The sequence below is a fragment of the Pithys albifrons genome, chromosome 3 (genome assembly GCF_047495875.1).
Source record: "Pithys albifrons albifrons isolate INPA30051 chromosome 3, PitAlb_v1, whole genome shotgun sequence".
In the NCBI taxonomy this organism is placed as follows: domain Eukaryota; kingdom Metazoa; phylum Chordata; class Aves; order Passeriformes; family Thamnophilidae; genus Pithys; species Pithys albifrons.
Window position 1 is genome coordinate 89,955,489 of NC_092460.1, and position 24,210 is coordinate 89,979,698.

At 42.9% G+C, this 24,210-nt stretch overlaps 2 protein-coding genes across 4 annotated transcripts in view; both read left to right on the forward strand.

Moving 5' to 3' along the window:
• The window catches only part of PTPN12 (protein tyrosine phosphatase non-receptor type 12), a 77,630-nt gene extending 70,050 nt beyond the window's left edge, over positions 1-7,580 (forward strand). For both annotated transcript variants that reach the window (XM_071552697.1, XM_071552698.1), the window contains exons 14-18: positions 1,968-2,045; positions 3,343-3,431; positions 4,735-4,765; positions 5,556-5,672; positions 6,273-7,580. In XM_071552697.1, the coding sequence (XP_071408798.1) occupies positions 1,968-2,045; positions 3,343-3,431; positions 4,735-4,765; positions 5,556-5,672; positions 6,273-6,334 (377 nt within the window). In that variant the 3' untranslated portion in view covers positions 6,335-7,580. The remainder of the gene's footprint in view (positions 1-1,967; positions 2,046-3,342; positions 3,432-4,734; positions 4,766-5,555; positions 5,673-6,272) is intronic.
• Positions 7,581-20,210: 12,630 nt separating this feature from the next.
• Positions 20,211-24,210, forward strand: part of RSBN1L (round spermatid basic protein 1 like) — a 44,742-nt gene continuing 40,742 nt past the window's right edge. For both annotated transcript variants that reach the window (XM_071552699.1, XM_071552700.1), the window contains exon 1: positions 20,211-20,834. In XM_071552699.1, coding sequence (XP_071408800.1) covers positions 20,249-20,834 — 586 coding nt within the window. In that variant the 5' untranslated portion in view covers positions 20,211-20,248. The remainder of the gene's footprint in view (positions 20,835-24,210) is intronic.

Genomic DNA, 24,210 nt, shown 5'->3' on the forward strand with positions numbered 1-24,210 from the left:
GACAGCATGAGCTCCTGGGTTCAGCTCAGACTCTTGTGCTTGGGGCTGCTTACAGTGGTGGCCTCACCTCAGAAGTCTGTACAGACTTCATGACTCTGAGGTGAAATGGGGCTCAGTGTATGATGGGAGATGCAGAACCAGCTGAATTGAAAATACTGGCTTTGTGAACTAAGCTTTCACTAAAAGTCATGTATTCAGAAATGTGAACTGTTTTGCAGCCTTAGAAACAATCTGTTTCTATAGATTTGCTTATATTATGTATACACGTGGAACAATACTTGCACATACGTGTATGTTTTTAATGCTGTGACACTTTAAAAATGCTCTGCAGAGCTGACAAAACCCTTTATGTCATAGCTATTTCAGCTTTGTCAAGCAGTCTTCCTTGGATTTCTTTGTCAGATTTACAGGGTAAATCTGTAGTACTTTTCCAATACCCCTTTTAGCCAGGATTTTTTAGTTCTTTCCCAGGGCAGTCACTGTTTATCATTGCTTGGAAATCATTACCTCTCCATGCATCTTGTTATGTAGATGCTGTAAGAACATGCAAATAAAATAAGTGATATGTTATAAATGACAAAGAATGCAAGAAATGTCACTCTAGAACTTGTTTTATGTATGAGAGATGTCTTGAAATAACAGTACAGCCCTTGTGCTGCTGGTATGTTGATGATTTCACAGGAATGGATTAAAACTTTTGACATTAATTTTTTTATGATTTATCTCTTGTTATTGAGTTATTGTTTTGTATCTGTTCCCTTTTTGTATGATAGTGAATACTTTTCATTCTATATTCTGATTACAGGTCTTGTAGTCCCTCTGGGACTCAAGAATATAGGGATAGACAGCTTTGCACCAGCAATCCTAATCCTGTTTTACAGTGACTTTCTCATTTTCATACTTGCTCAGGAGTCCTCTATCTGAAGCTGGGAATGTGGGTGCAATCATTGGTGAAACTTGCCTGTGAACTCACCAGCAGCATAATTGCTTAACCATAACTGCTGGTGTGCACGATCTTACCACACAGTTAAATCCTCTTTTTAATTCAAATTAAGCGAAAAGTAGATGTACCCTTAGGTAAAAGAGAAAAACCAAACTGACAGAACAATAAAACAGCAACAACTCCACAGCAGCAACACCGGAAACCAAACCCTAAAAACTCACTTTAAATTAGTGCATATCCATGATAACTTTATTTGCTGGTTTTATGGAGGCCATTTCCATTAATGAAGATTTTCTTATGCTCTGTAGTAAACTTGGGATGGAGCACATCTCAGAAGTCACTTGGAACACAGTGACTTGTACACCGTGATGGAATTCTGTCCCTGAAGCAGCTCCATTAGTTGAAATTTTTGTTCATATTTTTGAATCTTGTGCAGAGTACGGTTGTCAGATGAGATTTCTTAGGGCAACAGCTACTTGAAATTGTTTTAAAGCTTTGATTTTTACTTCAGGTTTTCTAGCAGGTCGGAGTGGGGCTTTGCTGCCAGAACAGCCCAGGGGAACAGACTGGGGACAGGAGGTGGTACTGGCCCCAACAGTAGCCCTCTCTGGCTCCCATTTACCGTTCTGACTCATCAACTTTGCGCTAGACTGTTTAACTAGTTTGTGTCAGTGATGTGGGAGCCACTGTGCCCTGAGATGGACTTGGGAAGCAAAACTGAGACCTGAAAGAATGAAGTAAAAGTATTCATCGGGGTTGCTGAGGTCTTTTTCTTCCAGATTATTTAGCCTGAAAATGTGGTTTTCTTTTCTTCCTTGCATAACACACAAACCGATTCTACTCCCTTAATGTGAAGTCACTGTTGTTAGCATGAAGTTGCTCTGGCGTGTTAGTTTGGTAAACCAAAATGTTTTATAATATTTAGAATAAATTATCTCATGTATCAAAAGATCAACTTCTTAAAAGTTTAGGAGGAAAATCTAAGTGTGTTTTTTAATTTATCTAAATGTCATATTTGATTTAGATGCTGATGGTAGTGAAGATCCCTCTCCCCCGCTCCCAGAGAGAACACCAGAATCATTTGTGTTAGCAAGTGAACAGAGTGAGTTTTTGATGTTTTGTGATAACTGGAGATAAATGTGAAAAGCATTTCAGCATTGTGTTTGAATACTCCTACTTTTGGTTAGTCTGTTGGAGCAAATTATAAAATAGAATGAAATCTAGCATGTGTAGTAGCTTATTTTGAGGTTAAACTTTCACAAGCCCTTGAACACAGTGAAATTATTTTTCATTTTCTGACTAAACATGCTGTTATATGGTATTTAAGTACCTGGAGATGTCAGTATTAATGAAGCTGGTTTTCAGTCTGAAGGGTATGGAAATGAGATACAGAGGGGAAATGCAATACAGTCAGGGAATTTCCCAGCTGTTTAGTTTCCTACTGCTCCCAGGTAGGGAGTGGGAACACACATGAACTGTCCTTATCTGATTGCCCTTTCCTGGGGAAAGGAAAGATGATGACACTTCATACTGTGCTGCATGTAGTGAACAAGCCCACTTTGTTCAAGCTGAATGTAGTTCACACTTTGCCTGTATCAAAAGGGTAACTGAAAGACAAAGCTGACACAAATGATGTGGTCCTGTCATCAGAGTTCATTCATCAAGCTGGTCATGGCAGAATTCAAAACAGATGAATTGAAATTAAGTGACAATTTAGGTTGATGCTTATATCTTCCAGCAAACCTAATAAGGTGTGGTTATTTACTGAGGCTTTTGTTTAGTGTCACTTGGTGAAATTCAAAAGTTTTTGGCCCAAGTAGTTAATCTAGATACTTTCAGCATAAAAACATTGATGTTTTGTAAATGTGTCCCTTGAGCATCACAAGCATAGGTAGTTCACAGCCAAAGTCATTCTTTCTTTGAATATTATGGACTTACTGCTTTTCTGTGACAACATAAGAAACAAAGCTGTTCCCTTTTTTAAAAAGTCTGAGACTGGAATCACTAAAATACTTCCATTTGGTTTGGTTTTGCACGATGTCTATAAAGGACAGCTATGTCTGTCCTGACTTGTATGTTGACTTAGAAGGTCTGTCAAACACATACTATTCCTGCATAGCTGATGTAACAAAATTTCTAAAATGTCCTTGAAAAATAAGTCAATTCCCCTGTTGGTTAGGAGTCCCCAAAGGAAGGAAAAGAACATCCACACTGCAAGCACTGCAGTCTTGTGTTTTGAATTACGTTGTGGCATTTTGCCTTATCTTGAATGCTTTTCATGTGAAGAGATTTTCATGTTTTTACAAGCATTTAATCTAAAAAGAGTTGCTCTAGAGCACACGTGTAATGCTGTGTTCTGATGAGCTGAGGTGTGTTGAGTTTGATGTGATGTTCCCCAGGCGCGCCCCTGCCGAGGCCGGTGGTGATTGCACAGTCGGAGTGGAGCGTCTTGCGTGAGCAGCACCTGCCTGAGCAAACTGACAACACAGTAAGTGCAGGAGACAGGTCTGTGCTGATCAGTCAGTTCTGGTGTGATAGGGAGCTACAACAAAAGCAGAATACATGCTTGTGAGAAGGTGCAGCTGTTGGTCACCTACAACTGGGCAGCTTTTCCTCTGCCTGAGCCACTGAACTGATGTGTTAAGAGCGTGGTTTCCTTCCAAGAAAATTATTTGGCTTTTCTAAGTTCAGCAATACTTTAAAATAGGTCACCCTTAATATAGCTTAAATTATGGCCTTAAGGACGGTCCCGTGGCGTAAAGGAGAGCACTCTGGACTCCAAATCCCAAGGTCCTGAGTTCGAGTCTCAGTGGGGACCGTCCCCTGGCAGTTAAAGCCTCCCTGCCATCCTGTCCCATCAGATCTCGGATGCTCAGCAGGGTCAGCCCTGGTAAGTACCCGGTGTTGTGACAGTCCCGAGGACTTCACTGTCACTGTCCAAGCTCGCTCGGCCGTGGCAGATGGACCTCAGGACTTAAACGGTGGGGCCAGTTCTGTGCACGCTGTGCCTCACCTAAAAAATCCACTGTGCAGGCTGGAAGGGCACACCCACCTGGGGAGAGTCTGGCCATAGATAACATACATGCTCCTTTTATGGAGCTTGTTGTATGCCTTCAATGGACCTTAGGCCAATTCAAACTGGAAGAGATGTGCAGTCACTTGTCTAACCTGCTGCATGAAGCAGGACCTTGGCCCAGGCTGAGCAGGGCTTCATCCAGCTGGGACTGGAAAACCTCCAGATGCAGACACTTCATATCATCTGTGGGGACCCTGTTTCACTGCCTCACAAAGGTTTTTTCTTATGTCCATATTTATTTTAAACAAACCATTTTTTGCCTATTAGATTTCAGTTTTCAGTCATCTAGCTCAAAGTCATCCCGCATGAACAGCTGGCAAAACTTCAAAAGCATATCAGCCCTTTTTTATATTTCTGCCTTTTTTTATGCACCCCCAATACCTCACTTAAAATTATGACAAAAGAGATAGAACTGAGTTTTCAGGGACTGTAAATGTAGTTTGAGAACTAACCTACCTAATTTTGCAAATGAGTTGTAGTGTCATGTTTTCAAATTTTTATTAAATGCTAAGTAAGGTTCTAGTAGGAAATTCTCTTATTAACTGCTGTAGCATTTTTTGTCAGTGTTGAAGCAAGGCAGAAGTGTAAAGACAAATAGGTATTTCCACAAGTGGTTTTTGTTTTTGGAGACATTTTCATCACCTTAAATTTCTGATTTTCTTTTAATGCTTTGTAAGTTGTTTATATAATTATTTTATATATCTCTCATTAACAGGGTTTGAAAACAACTTCACCTATACTACCTGGTAAGTAATGGAAAAGCTTTTCTAATTTTTTTTCCAAAATACATTTTTTCCTACTGAACAAACATTTGCTTTTGCTCTGAAGATACCCAAGTATATTGTCAAAACACTGTCTTTTCTGAAAAGGGCTTGTTTTTAAAATGTATCTCTATATGTATGTTGCATATTCACTGAAGTCTTTAATTTTTGGTCTTCTGAAAAGGCTTGAGTAAGAAGTTTGGTCCATCAGCTGATGTTTAACTTTGCAGCAGCTGCTCCAGCTGTAAACAGATGTCTGCTTGTTTCTTCTGCCTCTGCTGGAAGGGGGTTGTAGTGTCCATTTGGAGCTGCATGTTAAATACCCAGTAGTTTCTTTTAAGATAAATCAGTTTTAAGAAATACTACAGATTTGCTAATAGAGTGGTTATTCAAGGAATGCAGCACATAATTACCTATCATGTCTAAGCACCTTTAGTTTAGAAAGAACATGAACAGATGCCTTTATGTTGATGTATTAAATGGCACTGTGGACTTGCTATAAATAGATGCTGTGTGGGATTTCAAATATCCATACAAACTGTAAGACAAAATAACAGTCCAGATTTGGCAAGCAGGAATGTGTCACTGTCAATGAACATTTACTTCATAAACAATTTTTAAATATAATTTTTAAGAAATGAGAAACTGACTTGTAAAGCTTTATTTTTGTAAATATATATTTGATGCCAGTTGTTTTCTGGACTGCAATTACAAGTGGCATTGCCACAGTGGTGACTAAGTGAGTGTTACAGTAAAGGGTCTGTGTGTTTTCCAGATCGTCCTGAAAGAAGCAACAAAACACCAACTGACATTTTACCTCAGATTTCTTTTTCTGGTTCCACTGATACAAGAGGTCAAATTTCAGAATTTTCTGCAGAAGTAACAGATATTGGTAATTACAATTAATTCAAAACATAATCACCAGATGGCTTAAACAGAGGGTTCATTAACAGTACCAGTTTGGGCGGGTGCTGCTGCTGTCTCCCTCCAGCTCGCTGAGGTGCAGGACTCGGATAAAGAAGCCTGTTTTGTCTCTTCAGCAGTGCTGAAGGAGTTTCTGCCAGAATGAATGATTGAGTAATTCTTCATTATGTTTTTCTCAGAATGTATAAAACATAGAATTTGTCAAATGGGGTATAATTTCCGCAGAGCACTGAAAATTTCCAGAAATAATATCTGATAACTGCTTTGGTATGCAGAGGAGGAGAAAAGAAAAGGATAACAAAGGCTGTAATGGTGTATTTACTGATAAATACTTTCCAGTGAGGTTAAATTGTGAATTATAGTGATACACAAATCCCTAATATATCTGTTTCCTGTGGCCATAGTGCCTTTAGAACTCTTCATACTATGAAGTTGTTTTCTAGCTCTGAAAATAAACATGTTCTGTAGGAGCTGGATCAATTGTTAGTGATCCTTCTGCCTGCTGCCAGCGTTGGGGAGCCTGTGTTGTCTGAGTGGGCAGAAGGATTAAATCCATTTCTTTCCTTAGGTTTTGGTAACCGCTGTGCAAAGCCCAGAGGACCAAGAGAGCCACCCTCAGAATGGACATGATCCAAGAACCAATGGACATACTATCAATAAATTATACTGGAAAACTCGAGTGCCACTGAGAACTAGAAAAATAGTATTCCATTTTCTGGGGGGCGACTAACACAGAGCAGTGTAGATCTAACTATCAATGGTACACTCTTGCAGTACATCCCATGCAAAACCTGACACATGGTTCAAACAGTGGAGTCCAGTATTACAACTTAACTTTTTGCTGGGGCCATCTACCTGCCTTACTACACTTAGGAGAAAGTATTAATATGATTTATTTTGTAACTTCAAGTATTATTGCCTTAATGTCTCTTAACCCTGTTACACGCTGCTTGTAGACATATGTTAATATAGTAATACTTTTGACAGATTGTGTTTATGGACTACTTTTTGCTAACGTTTGATTACCATGTATGCATTATTTTGTATATGTACAGGGCAAGTAAGTATATAATTTGATAAAGTTGCAATCATAAAATATTAACAGAAGATGTAAGAAATCTCTGCATGATCTAAATTTTTGTGTACCTTATTTGTAAATTATTTGCCCTGAAGTTTTAGAAAATAGTTTCTGGGGTTTTTTACAAAAATTGCTGGACACACACAGCCAGAATTGCAGGTTAGCAGAGATAAAGATTGTAATACATTTTGTAAATTGTAAGCAAAAGGTTATTTTTATATTATATACTGTTTAATTGTCAGACCTAATTTGTTCTGGTTTTCATCTAGTCATGGAGATTCAGTAAGTGCCTTGGAACAGTATTGAATTCTCTTAGCCTGTGTATGTTACTTCAGTGTTTTGAGTTCATCTGGAACTAGATTATCACAAATATTTGTATGTTTTTTAGTATATTTGACCAGAGAGTAAAAGAGAAACCATTTTAACATGATCAACACTCCTTAGTTTTCATTTTAGTGTTTCATCAGTTGCAATCTTTAGCAAATTCATCTCTGTCACCTTTCTGTATAGTAGGATTTTACGGTTTTAATATGGCGTGTTTCTAATTTGGGAAAACCAGAACACACTGGTAAAAGGACTAGTTCAATACCACTGTCTTCTCTTACAGATGGGGAATACCATTTTTGTTGTTCAAGGACTGTGTATGTAAGAAAGCAACTTATATGAAGGTTCACCTGGAGCCCTTGCAGCTACACTGTATCTTGGCAATATATTGCGTCAAGAGTTAATCCTTATAAGGATTCCTTTATTAAACTTTTCTGTAATACAATCTTTAAATTAAAGAAAGTAAAAATCTCACTTATGGCTGTCTTTACTCTTAGGAAAGAAAACTATTCAGAAGCAAAGTGGAACAGAGTGAAGGATGGCAGTTTGGCTTAGCTCGTAGATCTCATACTTGAACAAAATACTGACACTCAGGACCTTATTTTCAGTAACAACGTTAAAAGTTCTGGCTGACAGTAATGCCAGAGAAGAAGAGAAGGGTGCTTAGAGGAAAAATGTTCATTTTAGGTAGTGAAACTATTAATCTGGACTTTAGCCATGGAAACATTATGTCTAATTTACTACTTGTTCCTTTAGGGCCTTGCTGCTAAAAGAGAGCATTAGCTGCCCAGATAGCAGCCCTGTAGTAACTTCCAAAAGGTACATAACTTGCAATTACTGTCTCTGACTGTGCATTAATCACCATGTACTGGGTCCACGTGGCAGGCTGTTGAGCTGAGAAGAACTTTCAAAGAACTCTGCACACTATAAATACTTCCCATGGATGTAGTTTTGCAATTATTCATCTAAAAATAATTATTTCAATGATATACGCCATCTTGGATAACCTATGTCAACTACATTCCTGATTTGTAAACAGTTCAGACATCTGGAATATCCTGCAGTTGGCAGAATAAAGTTGGCCTGAACTTTGTTTCCCTTCCCTGGAGTTGCAGATGATTAGCTTAGACTTTCACTCTTACAGAGCTGTGGTTTTGTGATGTGAGATGGGCTGTCATCACCCCTGGACAGTCCAAATCACTGGAACCTTGGGGGGGGAGGGGAGGAAAAAGTTAAATAAGAACATTTCCAAATGATGTTTTGGATGTACTTTTCAAGGATCATTTCCATACCATGAAAATATAGAACTGTGCAGGTGGTAGATTTTCTGCTTTTCACAAGCGAATTTCACTTAGAGCAAAGGGTGACCCAAATTCCTGCACTATTATACAGGCCATCTGGCAATGTTCAATTAAAGAACATCCAGGTTCATCTGTTTTTCCCTTAGATTTGCATGGATTTGGATCATATTCCAAGACTGAGTTTGTCACAGAAATTTTGCATCCTTTCTTTGCTTTAGGGATAGGAAACTGCAGTTGTCCTCTGTGGGTTTCTGTGCCCTTTTGACAGAGCTGTTTTAGAGCTCGCTGTTGCCTGCTCACATTCATATGTGGTTTATATTTTCACCAGTTGTATTTAGATATGCTGACAATTTAAGTGCAAGGTGAAACCTGCCCAATGTCAATACTTTCAGTATCCACTCTTGTGGGTGGTACAGAGATAACTGGAGGGCTGGGTGGGTATGCTGGGGAATTTCACGTCATAACGTGGAAATATTATCCAGTCTTAACAGCTTCATCAAAGAAAACCCCAGACCTTTCTTTGTGGTTTATTTGAAATGAAATCTAAAGGATTTTAAAGTATTACGTTAGCCGGCAAATTATCTCTGAATACAGATCTAGACCAAGTAATTTTGTACATGTATTGAAATCAATCCTGTTTAACTCCAAGCTTCCATGTTAATTTTTCTGAAGGCAGTCAACTTTTGTCTCTGAAGTGCAGCTTTTCAGGCATACAGTTGTCTTGATCACTGTAGCAAAGAACAACTAATGCTAGACAGCTGTTATTCATAACCACTGCATTGGCTTGTTCCTTCAGTATTTTTCTAATACACCATTTAATAATTAATGTATTAATATTGAACAAATTATGCAGTAAATTATCATGTCAAAAGAATGAGTTCCGTGTTTTAGAAATGTGAATTCTCAAGTCTAAGAAGAAAGCTGACCTCTACTGATACCATTGCTTATCTCTATTACACAGCATATTTCAGATTTTGCATTGATTTGGCAAGTAGAGTTCTATTTTTGTAGTAATCAGTGTCAGCATTTTTATTTTTTACTTATTGGGAAAACCTGCTGTGTTTACATATACATTTTCTTTAAGGAGTTCCTAACTTGGGGACTGGGCAGAGCAATGAAAATCTCAAAGATTTACCTCTGAGGTTTTGTATATTGAAATCTGGGATTGGATTTCTTTGGAGGCAGATCTCTAGAAACAAGAATGAGATCAGGTGCGTCGCAGTGACCGGGCAGAGTGACCACCCTGTGCTGCTCCCGGCGTAGTTGCTTGTAGCTGTGGATCAGCCTGTTGGGAAGCAGCACTCAACTCTAAAACCCTGGGACGCTGCAGCTAGAGAGAAAGAACACAGCAAGAGGGTTGGACTGGGGAAAAACTAGTAATGAGTGTCACCTTGAGAAAGGGAGACTGAGGAGGAACAAGGAGTTAAGGACTTTGGACAATGTAACTGAGCAAATACTCAAGCAGATACAAGTGCAACCAAATACCTTGAGAAGTTTCTCACCGCTTGGAGGAGTAACATCTCCATAGCATAAACAAACAAGTTGCATTTACTGCAGCCCTTCACCACGAAGTGGCTTTCTCATAATCTGAAAATGCTCTTCAACTCTGAGGGAAGGTTGTCCTGTGCGGGCTGAAAGTCAGGGCTAAATGCATGGAATGCATGAAACTGGGACAGCATAGCTGGGACAAGCCAGCACAAGGCACGGACTGCCCTCCTGGAACCTCAGCGTGTCTTGAGCCTGTTGAGACAGAAAGTCTGCAAAGTGGTTCGTAACAGCCTTAGTAACATCCCATAATAGTCAGGCTCTCTCTGATGTGACTTTTTCTAACCGTTTCAATGCATGCACTTAATTAAAATGCAGGTTTGTCAAATGTTGGGCCAAAGAGAGCTAGAAAATATTGTTTTCTTGGCTTGCAATGGTGTTGTAGCCTCAAGATCCGTACCAAATGCTTCACTTCATCACTTCTAAGACTACATGGCAAAAGCTTACTATTTGCAGTCTTAAAACAGGGAGTAAATAAAATGTTGTTTGCCTCTGTGCTCCCATCTCTCAGTCTGGGGTAAATGGTCTTTCCTTGGAGAGGCTTAGCTGGGAACATTTCTGCTTTGACCTATTCAGTCATCCTTGCTGTAACAGTCAATTTCTTTAATAACTTGACTCTTGGCTCTGAAATTACACTCTGTCTGTATGAAGAACTTACTGTGGTGAGGCCAAGGTAGGAAATTAGTTTTGCATTTTGGCTCAAATCGTGCAAGGTTACGTACCTTGTGCGTGTGAACAGCCGCAGTGAGCTCAATGCAGCAATTCATCCGCGGGGTTTGGCGGGAGAGGTGATGTTTGCAGCTCAGGGGCACTCCTAAGGTGGGTGGTTAGCTCTGACAGCGAGGCTGAGCTCCATGGATTTCAGCTAGGGAGATGGAAGTTGTCTTTCACATCTACAGTTCCCACTTTGATCTGCAGAGTTACAGTCCTTAGTGTAAAAGGTCACAGGCAGGTAAGAAAATTGATCTTTTGGTCAGGTAGGGCCAAAATCACATGGTGAGTTTGACTGTCAAGTCAAATGAAGAGCTGGACTTGGATCAAACAGGATCCCATTGTTCAAACATGGAGTATCAAAGACAGCTGAGCTTTTCTGTGTACTTGACTCTGCTCACTCTTCACTGGAAGATGCCTGGTGTGTGATTCCATCCCAGTATATATTCTAGCGGCTACATCTTTGATCTAATGTTAAAAGAAAAAAAAAGGCTCATAATCTGAGGGGATTTTTCAAGTATTTTGATACATTTGTTCAAACTTTTGTGTGCTTTCTTGCTTTTTTCACATTAAACATTATATTCATTGTTCAAGTGATCTGGAGAAGCTGGCAGGAGGAAGACACAAATCTTGTGAGGAAACATGCCAGCCTTCTGGTGTCCATTTGCTTTAGCTAGTACTGTATCTCCAAAATGGATCTGCTTTATGGTGAACATTTAACTTTGTAATATTGCTTATACACTTTATCAGCACTGCCCATTTCATTTCTTGTTTAAGGATTTCACTCATGCATGCACTGAACACAATTACTTTTATTTTTCTGCAAGTGAAGGAAGGTTGGGCCTGATACTGTGTTCATTCTGCATGTTATTCTGGTGTCTGGACACAGCTGAAACCACCACTGAAAGGCAAATTTGTAAAAAACAATAATGAAGCTTCTGATCTGTTTCCTTAGAGACAATTAAAAGCTACAATAGTCATCCCTGTGAACTCCAGTAGGGAATCTATGATTACGTTTCCCATTGATGTGAACAGCCCATACCCTTAAGCTTTTCTGGAAAAGCACTTGTATGTTGATTTTTATAAAAGTTAATTGAAAAGTGACTCATAATTCAGGTCATGAGATCTGTGGGAAGTATTTAGTGAGAACTTCAAAAGTGAAGCAAGTTGCCTGGATAGAGAAAGTGATCCAAAACATGCACATAAAAAACATCATGGTCTCTGCTTGGTGTATGGTAAGAAGTGAGGGCAGCAGGGTAGGGAAGAACAAGGAGGACAGTAGTTGGAGGAGAGAGGCAGGAAGAGCTGAACTGTAGCAAATACAAGGAGGAAGCTGTCTTTGCCTGTGGGTAATAAAAGGCTGAAGTGAACTTGTTAAGCAGGTTCCCAGTTTTGTAAGCTCCTGAGAAGGGCAGAGAGGTGTGGTTGGGTAACAGGAATGCAGCACAATGAAAACACTTCTTTAAACAAATTGTTGGGTTTGAGTTTCTACAAAATCGTGCAACTGAGTACCAGACTCTTGGGTTTCCTGAGCAGGCTCAGGGAAAGGTCGGTGGTGGGGCTTAATAAGGATAAGCTGACTCTTGAAATGTCCTGCAGTGGGTGAAGAATGTGAAGTTCAGAAAACCATCTGATGTCACTTAGATTTTGAGACCTCAAAGTGATACCTGAACAGGGGCACTTTATGATACCATTGCCATGTAATGAATACATCTTTGTCTGCCTGTTGACATGTAAATCATTGATAAGGAGGAAGCAATGCAAGTAATTCTTTTTATAATGTAAATCAACCTTTGTTATACTTTATGAGTAGCAGACACCTAACAGCTCTGAAAAGTGTTGCTGAGCAGCTCTTTCCCCTTCTGTGTCCTCAGGCAGCAAATCAATACAAGTATAGTGATGCTGGGAAGAACATTCAAATGGGTTGGGTTTTGTTCACCTAAATTCACTCTTTTGAAAATAAGTTTTCAGACTCTACAAACATATTTCTACAGATAAATTAGTTCTTAAATTAGTTCTTAAATTAGTTTGGACACAGGGTAATGGTCAAAGCTGTCATGAATTTACTTTTCTGTCACTTCTTCCTGTCACATGTTCTGTTTAGAAGAACGGAATCCTCTCTCAAGCAGCTATTCCACAATAGGGAGGATGGTCTCAGACCCCTTGATTCATAAGAAAGGGGGCATCCAGTATTGTAATTAAAATAATGAGAGATATCAGGCCTCTTGGACCTTGGGCACCTGCCAGCCTTCTCTGGTGAAAATGCAGATGGCTGTGTGAGCAAAAAAGGTCTCTCTTGTAGATCTTCTGCATTAGTCTACAAGATTGAGCTTAACTCTGCCTCAAGGACAGGTTTGGTTTCTAGAGAGACAGGTCCCCTCTTGGGCGTGTCTACAGTACCCGGATCTCAGGGAAAGGACTTTAGAAGGGAGCAGCATTTGTCACTAAACTGAACGCTCTGTGTTTGGGCAGTTCAGGGCTCCTCACCACTTCAGGAACATGTGATGTCTTCTAAGGACTTCCTCATCATTCATAAAATGTATAGATGTCCTTACAGACGACATCAAGCACCTGTCTATATTCAAAACCATGGAACAAATACTTTGCTGGAGACCAAAACATATATAGCAGATCCAGAGAGAGGGCACCAGGATAAGTCATGCCTTGTAAACTGGCTGCACTCTTCTGTTACACAATTCAGAAGGCTGGCTGGAGTTTTTATTGCAATTTTTATCTCAAGGGTGTTATGTACGTGTATCACGCAAACACTTTTCAGTGTCTAGTCTTTCAGTGATAAAGATCTGTTTTACATGTGAAGCATTTTTCCATCTGCTTCTCTCTCTCCCTCCCCATCAACTCCGAGCATCAGAAGCCACCAGCACGAGGGAGCTCTGGGCCAGAGACTGTGGTGACATGACAAATCTGTCCTGCATGTTTCCTGGAAATCCATCACGTAGGCTCAGCATTCCTGCCTCTAAGCCAGGGCAAGACCATACAAGTGACCAGGTATGGTACAATTGGGTTTGCGTGTAAACAGGCTGGGAGGAGCCAGGTCATCTCTTGTTTCAAGACCCTGATTTGAGCCTGATGGTGTTGTGTTAGATTTGCATTGATGTTGTTCATTCCATCCTGAGTGGATCCCAAAAGTTCTAACGGCCAACCAGCACATATATTTGAACTTTATGGAATTACTTTATTTAATGTAAATATGTTCTAACGAGAAGTACAGAATCTTCCACTACAACATTGCCTGCACTACTGTGAGAGGCTTTCCTAGTCCCATGGTCTAGAAACTTCAGGTGCAATTATCTTCCAGTTACATTGATGCATCTCATAAAGTCCCAGGACATCATGGCCAATTCCTTTTTACTTGCAACAGTTTCTCTGGAACGGTTTCTGGGAATCATCAAGGCAGCCGATCTGAGGAGCTGCTGCCACTGCTGTGGAATAAGATTTGTAAATACACAGAAAGCTCTTTATTGTGGACTTTTCCATGTATATGGTATTTATGTGAGCAAGAAGCTGAGGTGAGCAGTAAAAGATTAGCTGCTACATAGAAGTACCTGTTTATTTTCTTTTTATATATGCGTTTACAAATATAAACTGCTACTCTACTAATAAGTGCCAGTCTCTAAACACAAAACTTGAATTTCCTAGAACTAAATGTACTCCAAATGAAGGCCAGGCTGGATGGGGCTCTGAGTCTAGTGGCACCTGGTCTAGGGACAGATGCCCCTGCCCAGGGCAGGGGTGTTGAAACTAGATGATCTTGAAGGTCCCTTCCAACCCAAACCATTCTATGGCCATTCTACGACCTGTTAATCATTCTATAAGCCTCTAGGGATAAGGGAACAAAATCCATCAGGAAATCCATATGATTTCAGTTCACTGACTTGAACTCTGGTAACAATAAGGGGTGTGCATCCCTCCCAGAATTGCTTGTTAAGAAATAAGTACTTTGAAGTTTAGTTTGGGAGCGTCTATGGCTTTTCTTTCATAGAATCACAGAACGGTTTGGGTAGGAAGGGACCGTAAAGATATACAAGAGAAGCTCTGTCAAAATTTAAACAAAACAAGCCCTTAGTCAAAGCCAAACTACATCCACAATCACCTGTGGAGTCCTCAGAGCCTCCTGTGAAAGACTCCTATGGAATTTCCAAGCCAATATGAAGAAAAGGTTGGGGTATGGGGCTATTTTCAGCCTAATCAGGTATAGCTCAGCTTAGTTGTTCCTGGAAATGCAGCTGCTGTAACTCCTTGTTGCATCAAATAAATACTGATTCCTGTGCCTGCTGAAGCAAAGAGGTGACTTGCAGGAGCTGCTCTCCCTGACCTTTGAAGTGGCCTGCACCTGGAATATCAGGTGGAAAAGACGGTGATTTCCAAGCACAGAAAGAGCCTTTCTCCCATGGACCCCTGTTCACCCAGGACAGGGCCAGCAGCAGCCTTGTCCTAGTGGAATATACACTGTGAGGTATAGGCTCTGTCTTGTTTTTTTAAAATTCATGCAGGATATAGTGGAAAAATATGAGAGTGGACACACTATGAAGGAATTTAGGGTAAGGTGGCTCTAGTGGTAATGGATCCTAAGGGAAATGAAAAAATTGTTATTTGTACAAGTACCTGTGCAGAGTAGCAGGGAATTCAGGTATCTCCAATTGCAGTGAGGACCTTGTTAATCTGTAAAGAATCCAGTCTCGCAAACCAGCAGCTTCATTTGAAGAAAATTAATGCCTCAATTAATACTTACTGAAATAAGAAAATGGCTAAGACTTTACCCACCTTCTCCTCCTCCCCTCCATATGCAAGGAAATAAAATTTTGCTTAAATTGCATCCTCTTGGTTCCATACTCGTTTTAGTCATTATGTTCCTTTTGTATTGAAAAATCCTGAAGACCTTTCAAATAGTCTAAATTTTTTGGATGTTATGAAGACAACAGCAAAGCAAATTATCTTTTCAACTGCAAAAAGATACAATTTGAAAGTGTGTATATCAAGACTTGCCAAATTTGCTCTATTGCTGTGATTGATACCGCAATTAAAAAGACATACAGGAGCTGGGGTGTTTCCCATGTTAAATGCAGGTGAGAGAAACAGTTGTAAAAACTGAAGGGTTGTTAAAGCAGTAATATGTAGCAGTTTGAAAAAACATTAAACACAAAACAATACTGTAGATCCTCCATGAAGTGTAAACTCCCTTTTGTGGTTTTTATGGATTCTATAAAGTCTTGTCAAATGAACAGTGTAATAAAAAACACGACTGTCCCGAGTTGTCTGCTCTGCCCCCTGCTAGATGTCTAACCCAACACTCCTCAGCAGTCAGTGAAGAGACACCCACTGCTTCTGAGGGGAAAGAAAAGGCTTTTTAGGATAAACACCGCCTTTGTCACGTCTTTAATCAGAAGGTGCTGGGCTGCACATTCCCACTCCTTAGGCGAGGGGATCTGTCCCTTGCGAAGGACAATGGCAGGAGGGGGCAGTTCTCACTCCCCTGCAGCAAGGCTTGTCATGCTGTCAGCAGCTCCCAGTTATGAGCCAAGTGAGTCCCGACTCGCTCATTTAGTTCAATTGTTTGAGTGGTAATTGCAGAAGTATTTGGATATGTCACTGGTTGTTATGAAAACTTTGCCTGTGGAAAATGAGACTCTTCTAAAATAAAACACACTTTTACATGATGAAACCACCTTTGTCAGTACATTTCTGTGCACATAAGGTTTAGGTTTCACCTCCGTTTCCAAATGTGAATCAATTGACTTTAAATAAACTGTAAGAAAATAGGAATACCATTAAAAACTACAATAAGCTAATTTTGCAGACAAAAACCAGCATAAAGATGACTGTTATCAAATGTTTTCAATTTACACTTGGCACAATTATTTCCATGCTTGACTTAGGAACTGAGCAGATGCCAAACCAAGGAAGTAAGCCCATGGAGAGCAAACTCTTGGAACTATAGAGATTAAGTAACATTTCTGAAAACTGTTTTTCTATTTAGAGACCTGAGTAAGGTTCCGGAACATCATTTTGGTAGGCAGCTGTGCACAAAGCCAAAACAAGATAGGTATTTAAGTAAATGTTTTGATTAATAACCATTTATATCAACAATTCAGAATTATTCTAATTAAAATGACAACACGTTTGTAATGAGCAGGCTAATAATCTGGGAAGCTTATCCTTAATGCACGTTGGATACTGGACGTCCTGTGCCTGGCATTTTTACTGTTATGGTTTTGCCTCATTTAGGTTTTCATGGCCTGGAAAATCTTCACAGATTTCCCTAAGTGCATATAAAATTATAGACAAAAGCACATTGATGCAATTTCCATAATCAGTTTAAAGGCTTCTGCTGAAACAGAGAAGCTCCCTGGTCTCCGTGTCTGGGCACTCTGCACTGCGATGCCATCCCCCCACCAAGGAGCGATCCCCACAAAGGCTCTGCCTGTACATCTCCCTATGGTCCTGGAAAGCTCTGGAGTTGTGACAGGAGATGCTACTGTATTTCTCTTGGTTTGGGGGACAGTGTTTTGACAGTGTTTCTCAGGATTGTTATCATTTTATTATAAGCATTAACATTCCAATGTTTTCGATTAACAGAAGAAATTTGTGACTCTAACCTGTATTTTACACAAGGTTTACTCCTTGTATTTATGCCTTTTATTCAAAGGCAGTCTTTACTCTGAAGCAGCTTTGGTGTTTCTCCTCTTGTCCTCATTCAGAAATGTCTGCTTATAATGTGTGCACCATCAGGCAGAGGTTTAACTAAAGTAAAAAGAAGTACAGAAGAGAACCTGAAATTTCATTTTAATATTTTGGAATGTGAGCACACATAGGTCTGGTAGAGCACTTTGATACACCCGTGTGATGGGTGACAAAACAAATGACAGGGACAACGCCCACTCCTCCAGCGGTCCCTCCAGGCTGGCTGTGACAGCACTGCGGGATCGCAAACACAACCGGCTTCTGGATTGCAAGGAACCTGTAACTTCCTCCGCTGACAAATGGGTATGAGATAGCAGCAGCAAACCTCCAAACATTAGTCACACTGCTTTCCAACAAGCAACAATTACATGTAATAGGTACTCTGTCATCTTGCTCCAGCTGGGTTACAAAGAAGTTGCTAATAAAAACCTGGCTTATGCTTACAAGCACACTATACTACTTCAAAAAGCAAAGGAAACAAGTTCAGCTTGACCTCAGTTTAGTAGTATATTGTCAGCTCTTTGTTTGCTGCACATCTATTAGATTTATGTGTCAGGTTTTATGTCTAATGTTGGGCTATGACTTCTCCTCCCACTAGTTTTGTCTTTGTATCTATTTTCATATTGACATCCTGCATTATAATTCAATGCATTTTTCATACATCCAACATGCCAGATAAGTTCAGAAATATGAAGATTTGTCTTAATTATTAACATTGATATACATGCACATATCAAGATATTCAGCTGTTTATACAGTTATGTAGCCTCATTAGCCTAATCAATCTTGCTCAGCCTGCTGCATGGAGGAAAGTGATGTTGTTCTCCTTGGTGACTTTGGCATTTCACAGAGGTTGTGGTCAAGTTCCTTGAACTGAAAGCAAGCCCTAGGATGTAATCTAGTTAAAGATCGAAGAAATGCTGCTCGTCTGTTTCTCAAAGCCCCCAAAAGTGACAGGTTAAAATACAGTTGTGGCTTATCTAAAGTTTATTGAGTCAACTTAATGTACTGTTGATTTAGTAGCAATATCAGCAGAGAAGAAAGATAAACTTGGTTGTAAAGCCATGAGGTGCCTCAAATTCTCACTTTAGAGTCACCCCAATCCAGTTTCCATTAGGGACTGGTATACAGGGATACCAACAGGCTTGTATGCATGACATGGCACCTGTAACATCAACTGAGACAAAATCACTGATTTTGACTAAGGTGGATGGGCCACCTTTACTTAACCTGGAAAAGGGGCATGTCTATTAAAATGCACAGCCTTTTCTCACCTACTGACACAAATAAAAACATTTCTGAGGGAGGTGACCTTCAAACTCATAGACCTGTTCTATTTTACAGGTCTACATATGTATGCATAGATTTGTACCTGGATTTCAGTCTGGAATTGGATGTGAGTTGACTACAACTCAAATATGTGCTGTGAAATGTTCCTCTTGTGCCTCAATGTAGACACCATTTTCCTCATCATGCCCAGAAATACAGTTTGAGAGCACAATCTCACACTAGTGAAACTTGAATTGAGGAAAAAGCAGAGTTCCCTGAATGTAGAAAATTTATTCTTCACTGCTGAATAGCTCTCAGTCTGGTTTAGAATTTCCAAAGAAAATGAAACACAGGAGGAGATAGTCCAAGTGCCAGGAGCTTACTCTGAGGCTGATCAGTGTCAGCACAAATGAAAATGGTTTGTGAAATAAAAGAAACCCAATCCAATCTTAAAAGCTTGCTTGTCTGCTCATACATCACGTACAAAGCTCCACAGGGCAATGTGATCTGCCCGCAGCCTGCCAGGCACGGTCCAACGTGGCAGCCACCCCGTCCTTCCCACTGCAACGAGGAGCCCCTCGGGAGTGACCGGCCAGAGCAGCAGCCCGGCCATGCCAGCGCTCCAGGAACCTTCTCCTCATCTCCGCGGGGCCTCCCGCTGACACCGGCGCTTGGAGGCATTTCCCTGTGGCAGCCGCGGGTGCCAAAGCACGGCTGGGGGCTCCCATTCGGGTGCGAGCCCAGTTCCTGCACCGCGGTTGGTGCTCCCGCCGGGCACACACACCGAACCGTCCCGGCGGGATGGCATCGGCACCGGGCACAGCCGCTACCCGGGGCCCCGAGCGGCTGCCAGGGCTGGGCAGAGCCCGCCGTGCTGCCCCGGGCCCCGAGGAGCTACCAGGGCTGGGGTTCGCCCGCCGTGCTGCCCCGGGCCCCGAGGGGCTGCCAGGGCTGGGCAGCGCCCGCAGTGCTGCCCCGGCCCCCGAACCTGCCGCCTCCTGTGCCTCGCTGCGGGGCTGCGGAGGGGGTGGATGGTGCGGGACAGCGCGGGCGTCGCGGGATCGCCGCTGGGGCCCCGCGGGGCACACTCGCGCCGATGGAACGCCGCTCCCGGCTCCGGGACGCCCCGAGGGACTCGCTGCACCGCCTCCCGGGATACCGCAGCGCATCCGCCGGGAACAGCGCTAGTCCAAACCTTCCTCACATCCCGAACAAACGCCTTTCTCAGGAGCAGCCCATCAGCGGTCCACAGAGCGGGGAAGCCCCAAACCTGAGGCATTAACGAAACCCGGAGTGGGCACTAGTGCGAACCTTCCCTTATTCCCCAACAAACGCCTTTCCCGGGAGCACCGACCCAGCTCCGCTCCCATCCCCTCCCCTCCGTGCCCGGTCCCGCTCCGCCTCCCCCCTCAGCGCCCTCCCCCACACCCTGCGCACTCAGCCGAGCCCGCCACGCCAATCCGTTCAGAGCCCGCCCCTTCACTCGCACTACCATTGGTTGTTCTCGCTGTCTGTCTGGCGCACCCGCTGCCCATTGGGCGAGACCACAGCGCCGCCCCGCCCCTCCGGCGCTGTCGGTTGGGGCGAGCCGAGAGTAAATAGACGCCGGAGCCCAAGATGGCGGAGCCGCCAAGTCCCGGCCGTGGCGCGGCGCCCCCCGAGCAGGAGTCGCTCGGCGCCAGGGCGGCCCCAGACGCGAAGGGCTCCCGCGGGTCCCAGCCGGCCGCCAAGAAGGTGAAGGGAGCCGAGGAGCGGAACCTGAAGGGCGCGAAGCGCGTCAACGGCGAAGGGGGCGGCGGTGGCGGGAGCGCCAAGCAGCCGCTGCCCGCGGTCGTGCCGAGCTACAGCGGCCCCGCGCCCTGGGGCTTCGCGCTGCCCTCGGGCCCCTCGGCGGGCGCCGGGGGCTTCGCCTTCCCTGCCCCGCTGCCGCGGAAGCTGCTGCCGCCCGCCGTGCTGCTGCCGCCGTCCGCCGCCCCCTCCTCGTCCCACCAGCACCGCCACCACCGGCACCGCCTGGCGCTGGCGGCCGAGCCGGGCGCCGGCGGCGGCGGCGGCAGCGCCAAGCCCAAGAGGCCCAAGGAAAAGCGGGACAAGGAGAAGAGGAAGCACGGGGCGCTGCCCGTGGTGGCGGGAGCGGCGGGAGATGGCGGCGGGAGCCTGAGCCGGGAGGAGAACGGGGAGGTGAAGCTGCTGTTCCCGAAAGGTGAGCGCGGGCAGCGCCGGCGGCCACGGGCGGGCGGGGAGCGCTGCGGGAGCGGGGCCGGGGCTGGGCCCGGCAGGAGCTGGGCCGGTGGGAGCGGGTGGCGGGGCCGGGGCCGGGCCTGGTGGGAGCGGGTTGCGGAGCCGGGCTGGCGGCTGCGGGCACTGCGGGACACGGTCACACCGCCGGCGTTGTGTAAGTTCGTGGGAAGGCAGCGGCGGCTCAGTCCGCCGTCAATCCTGTCAAAAAAAGGGGGTGTGGAATTAGCGATGGCGTCAGCCAGAAGCTGCCAGAGGCCTTAGGTTTTCTTACCTATTAGGGAAATAAGGGTGCCGAGTAATTTACTAGAGATCTGCGGACAGAACTGAATTGGGGAGAAACGGAGAACACGTTTCAAAAAAATCCCCCGATTTAGAATTAAATCCTGAATGCTCTTGTTTATTAGGCTATTAGTTTTTCCAGCCTAAGTCATTGAGAGCTAGAGGACATACAGTTAAAATTTAGATACTTGGGCTTTTGAATTCTCAGATTTGCTGTATTTCCTGAAGATCATATCTTCCAAGAAATGCTCCCTTCAGGAGAAAGGGAGGAGTGGGTCTGGACAAAAAAAGGCCATACGAGGTAGGACAAGATGTTAGGCCAGATTCTTGCTTGGATTTCTTCTGACTGTGATCAGCAGTAAATCTTAGAAAGTAAAAGGCAATGCATAAATGTATGAACACAGTATGAGAATACATGCTTTTATTTGCAGTGTCCTTTCCCAGTCTCCAGTGACCTTAAACCAGATGTTGATGCGTTTGCATTTACTTTGAAATATGAAGAACTTGAAACATGTGCCCCATTACCTAGTTTGAGAGAGTTTCTTTTCTTTCAAAGGAAGGATAAATTATAGCTGTTTTGCAGACTTAAGTTACTTTGATTGTGCTCTATGCCTCTGTTCATAGGATCAGACAAGTCTGTGGAGAAATCTTACTGTATCAATATGCCTTTTGGTCTGTTACATTGTCTGGCTGCCTTACTGCATTTTCCACTGATTTCCATGGGCATCGTGGTCTATGATTCACTTACCTTGGCATTTTTTTTAATTACTTGGATTGGTGGTGTACAAGTGGGTTTCAAGTACGTAATTTTAGTGCTTCCAAGTATTTCATTTTAGCGTTATTTTCCTTGTTCCTGTCTGAAAGGTGACTTGGAAAAAGTCTTCAGAAATGATGCTCTGTACACATTTGCTGTTGGTGAAGCCTTCTTGTCTTCAAGGATAGCTGCTAAGAAGCTCACCCAACATCCTTCCAGCAAAGCTATGTAATCAATAAGCGTATTCAGTGAGATTGCCACAGTGCCCTACCGGTGTTACACAGTCCTGTTACTAAGTGTCTGGGAACAATATTACAATAACAAGGTGAAATGTTTTTTCACATTTGTAAAAGAAATTACGGCACTGACAGCGTTAACTGAATAATTGTTGCAATTTGTCTTTAAAGAGGAGGATTTGCACCTTGTATCCGGAAAGGATATTTTCTCAGAACTAAAATACTGACAGGCACAAGTTCATGACTTTAGTTGCTGATTGCTCAGACCAGATCTTTTTACCTTTAATTTATTTCATAAAAACCTATGTACCTGCAACAAATAAATTTTCCAAGGCTAGTGTTTGGCATCTCAGTCTCCAGATTTCTGTTTAGATGCAGTAGTCTCTATATCTAAAATTTTGTGGCATAATTTGCTGTATGAATGAAGAACTTTATGTTCATTAGACTATATTTTTACAGAGAAAGCTGTAAGGAAGTGAAGGATGCACTGAGTCTTCTGCTGAGAGCAGCCAGCCTTTTCAAAGTGGTTCAGTATTTGACTGTAGATTAAAGAACAGGTTTGTGCTGTTAATCCTGTGAATAATTTACTTTGCAGAGGGGAAGAGAGAAATGCAGTTATGAAATGCAGAAAGAAAAGAATGGCATGGGGACAGGCACGTAGAAACCTCAGTACAGAGGAAAACCGGGAATGGCCCGTGGGAGGGTGGAGTAGGCAGGGCTTGTGCATTGGTAGTGCTGAAACTGTGGCAGAGACTTGAAGAAGAAACCACAGAGACTGTGGTTGCAGCATATAATGGGTGATTGTGGAATGGGTGAATATGAGATGTTGACATGAAAGAGGGAGGAAATAGCATGCAAAAGCTGTGTAAGAGGAAGGTGACTCTGAACTTGTTTTGGGGCAAAAGATACTGTGCTTCGGTGCTGTAGAAAAGGTAAGGAGGGGTAGAGAAAGGGTAGAAGAGTGGAAATTTTAGGCAGCCTACAGATGCGACCTCTGGGTGAATTTAGAGGATTTTGTGTAATTATATAAAACTGAGAGTCTTGCACATACAGAATATATGGGAGGTGGGGGAATAGGAATAAAATATGCCCCCTTAGGTGTCATGAGATGAGCTCATGGAAGCTGCTGTCCATGCAGTTGGAAATGCACTCTGAAAATCAACCTAATGCAGACAGGCACAGCCTCTTGTTCCTGGAGTCTGCAGTTGAACCACCTTTTCAGTTTTGGTGCAGTGAAAAATGAGCAGCAGTTTGGAATTGACAGTATTGATTGTCTTTTCTCTCACAGGTTTCAGAACTGATGCACTTAGCAGTGTTGTACCTGTCAGAGAGGAAACGGTACCAGTGAGGAGACTGGAGGTGTAGAGGCAGAAATACCAAGAGATAGGCAGGTGGAATGGGTGAGAGTTCTTTGGTTGTTACAAGGCTTTGAAGATGGAAAAACTCCATCCTCCTCTTTGCAGCCAAGTGGAGATGGGGGAGCATGGGATGGAGTGGAATTTGCAATTGAGTCTGCACTGGTCAGGGTGCCAGTGCCTGTGAATGGGGAGGAGGGAGCTGAGGGCCTGCTCGGCTCCGTGGGGCAATTGGGAAGAGAGGAGAAAAGTCTTTACCTTGATGAGAGAGACTGAGGGCCTGCACAGATCTCAGTATTAGAGAAAATGAGCAGCAGAGCTCAGGGAATCAGGGGAAGAATGGCAAAATTTGTCTCATGGGCCTGCTGGGCCTGTGGTATGGGCAGCTAATACAGGGACTCAGGGTGTGCAGTGATGTGGAGTGAATGAATGTGAGATCAGCATTATAGGACTTGGAGTAGTAACAATTGTATTTTCCTAATTCTGGTTTAATGACTGTGGTGCTGATAAAGGATTTGGCACTGAGGAGGAAACTGTGAGAAGATTTTTCACCTAGTGTTCAAAAATGCTGATGATAGAGCTGATGTCTGTCCTTTGCTTGCAACAGGGATTGCTCGGTAAGAGAGCTTTTGGGGTACCTTTCTTTCCTAAGTGATAGGAAGATGTTAAACTTGCTTATAGCCAAGATTCATGATGTCTTTAAAGCTCTTCGAA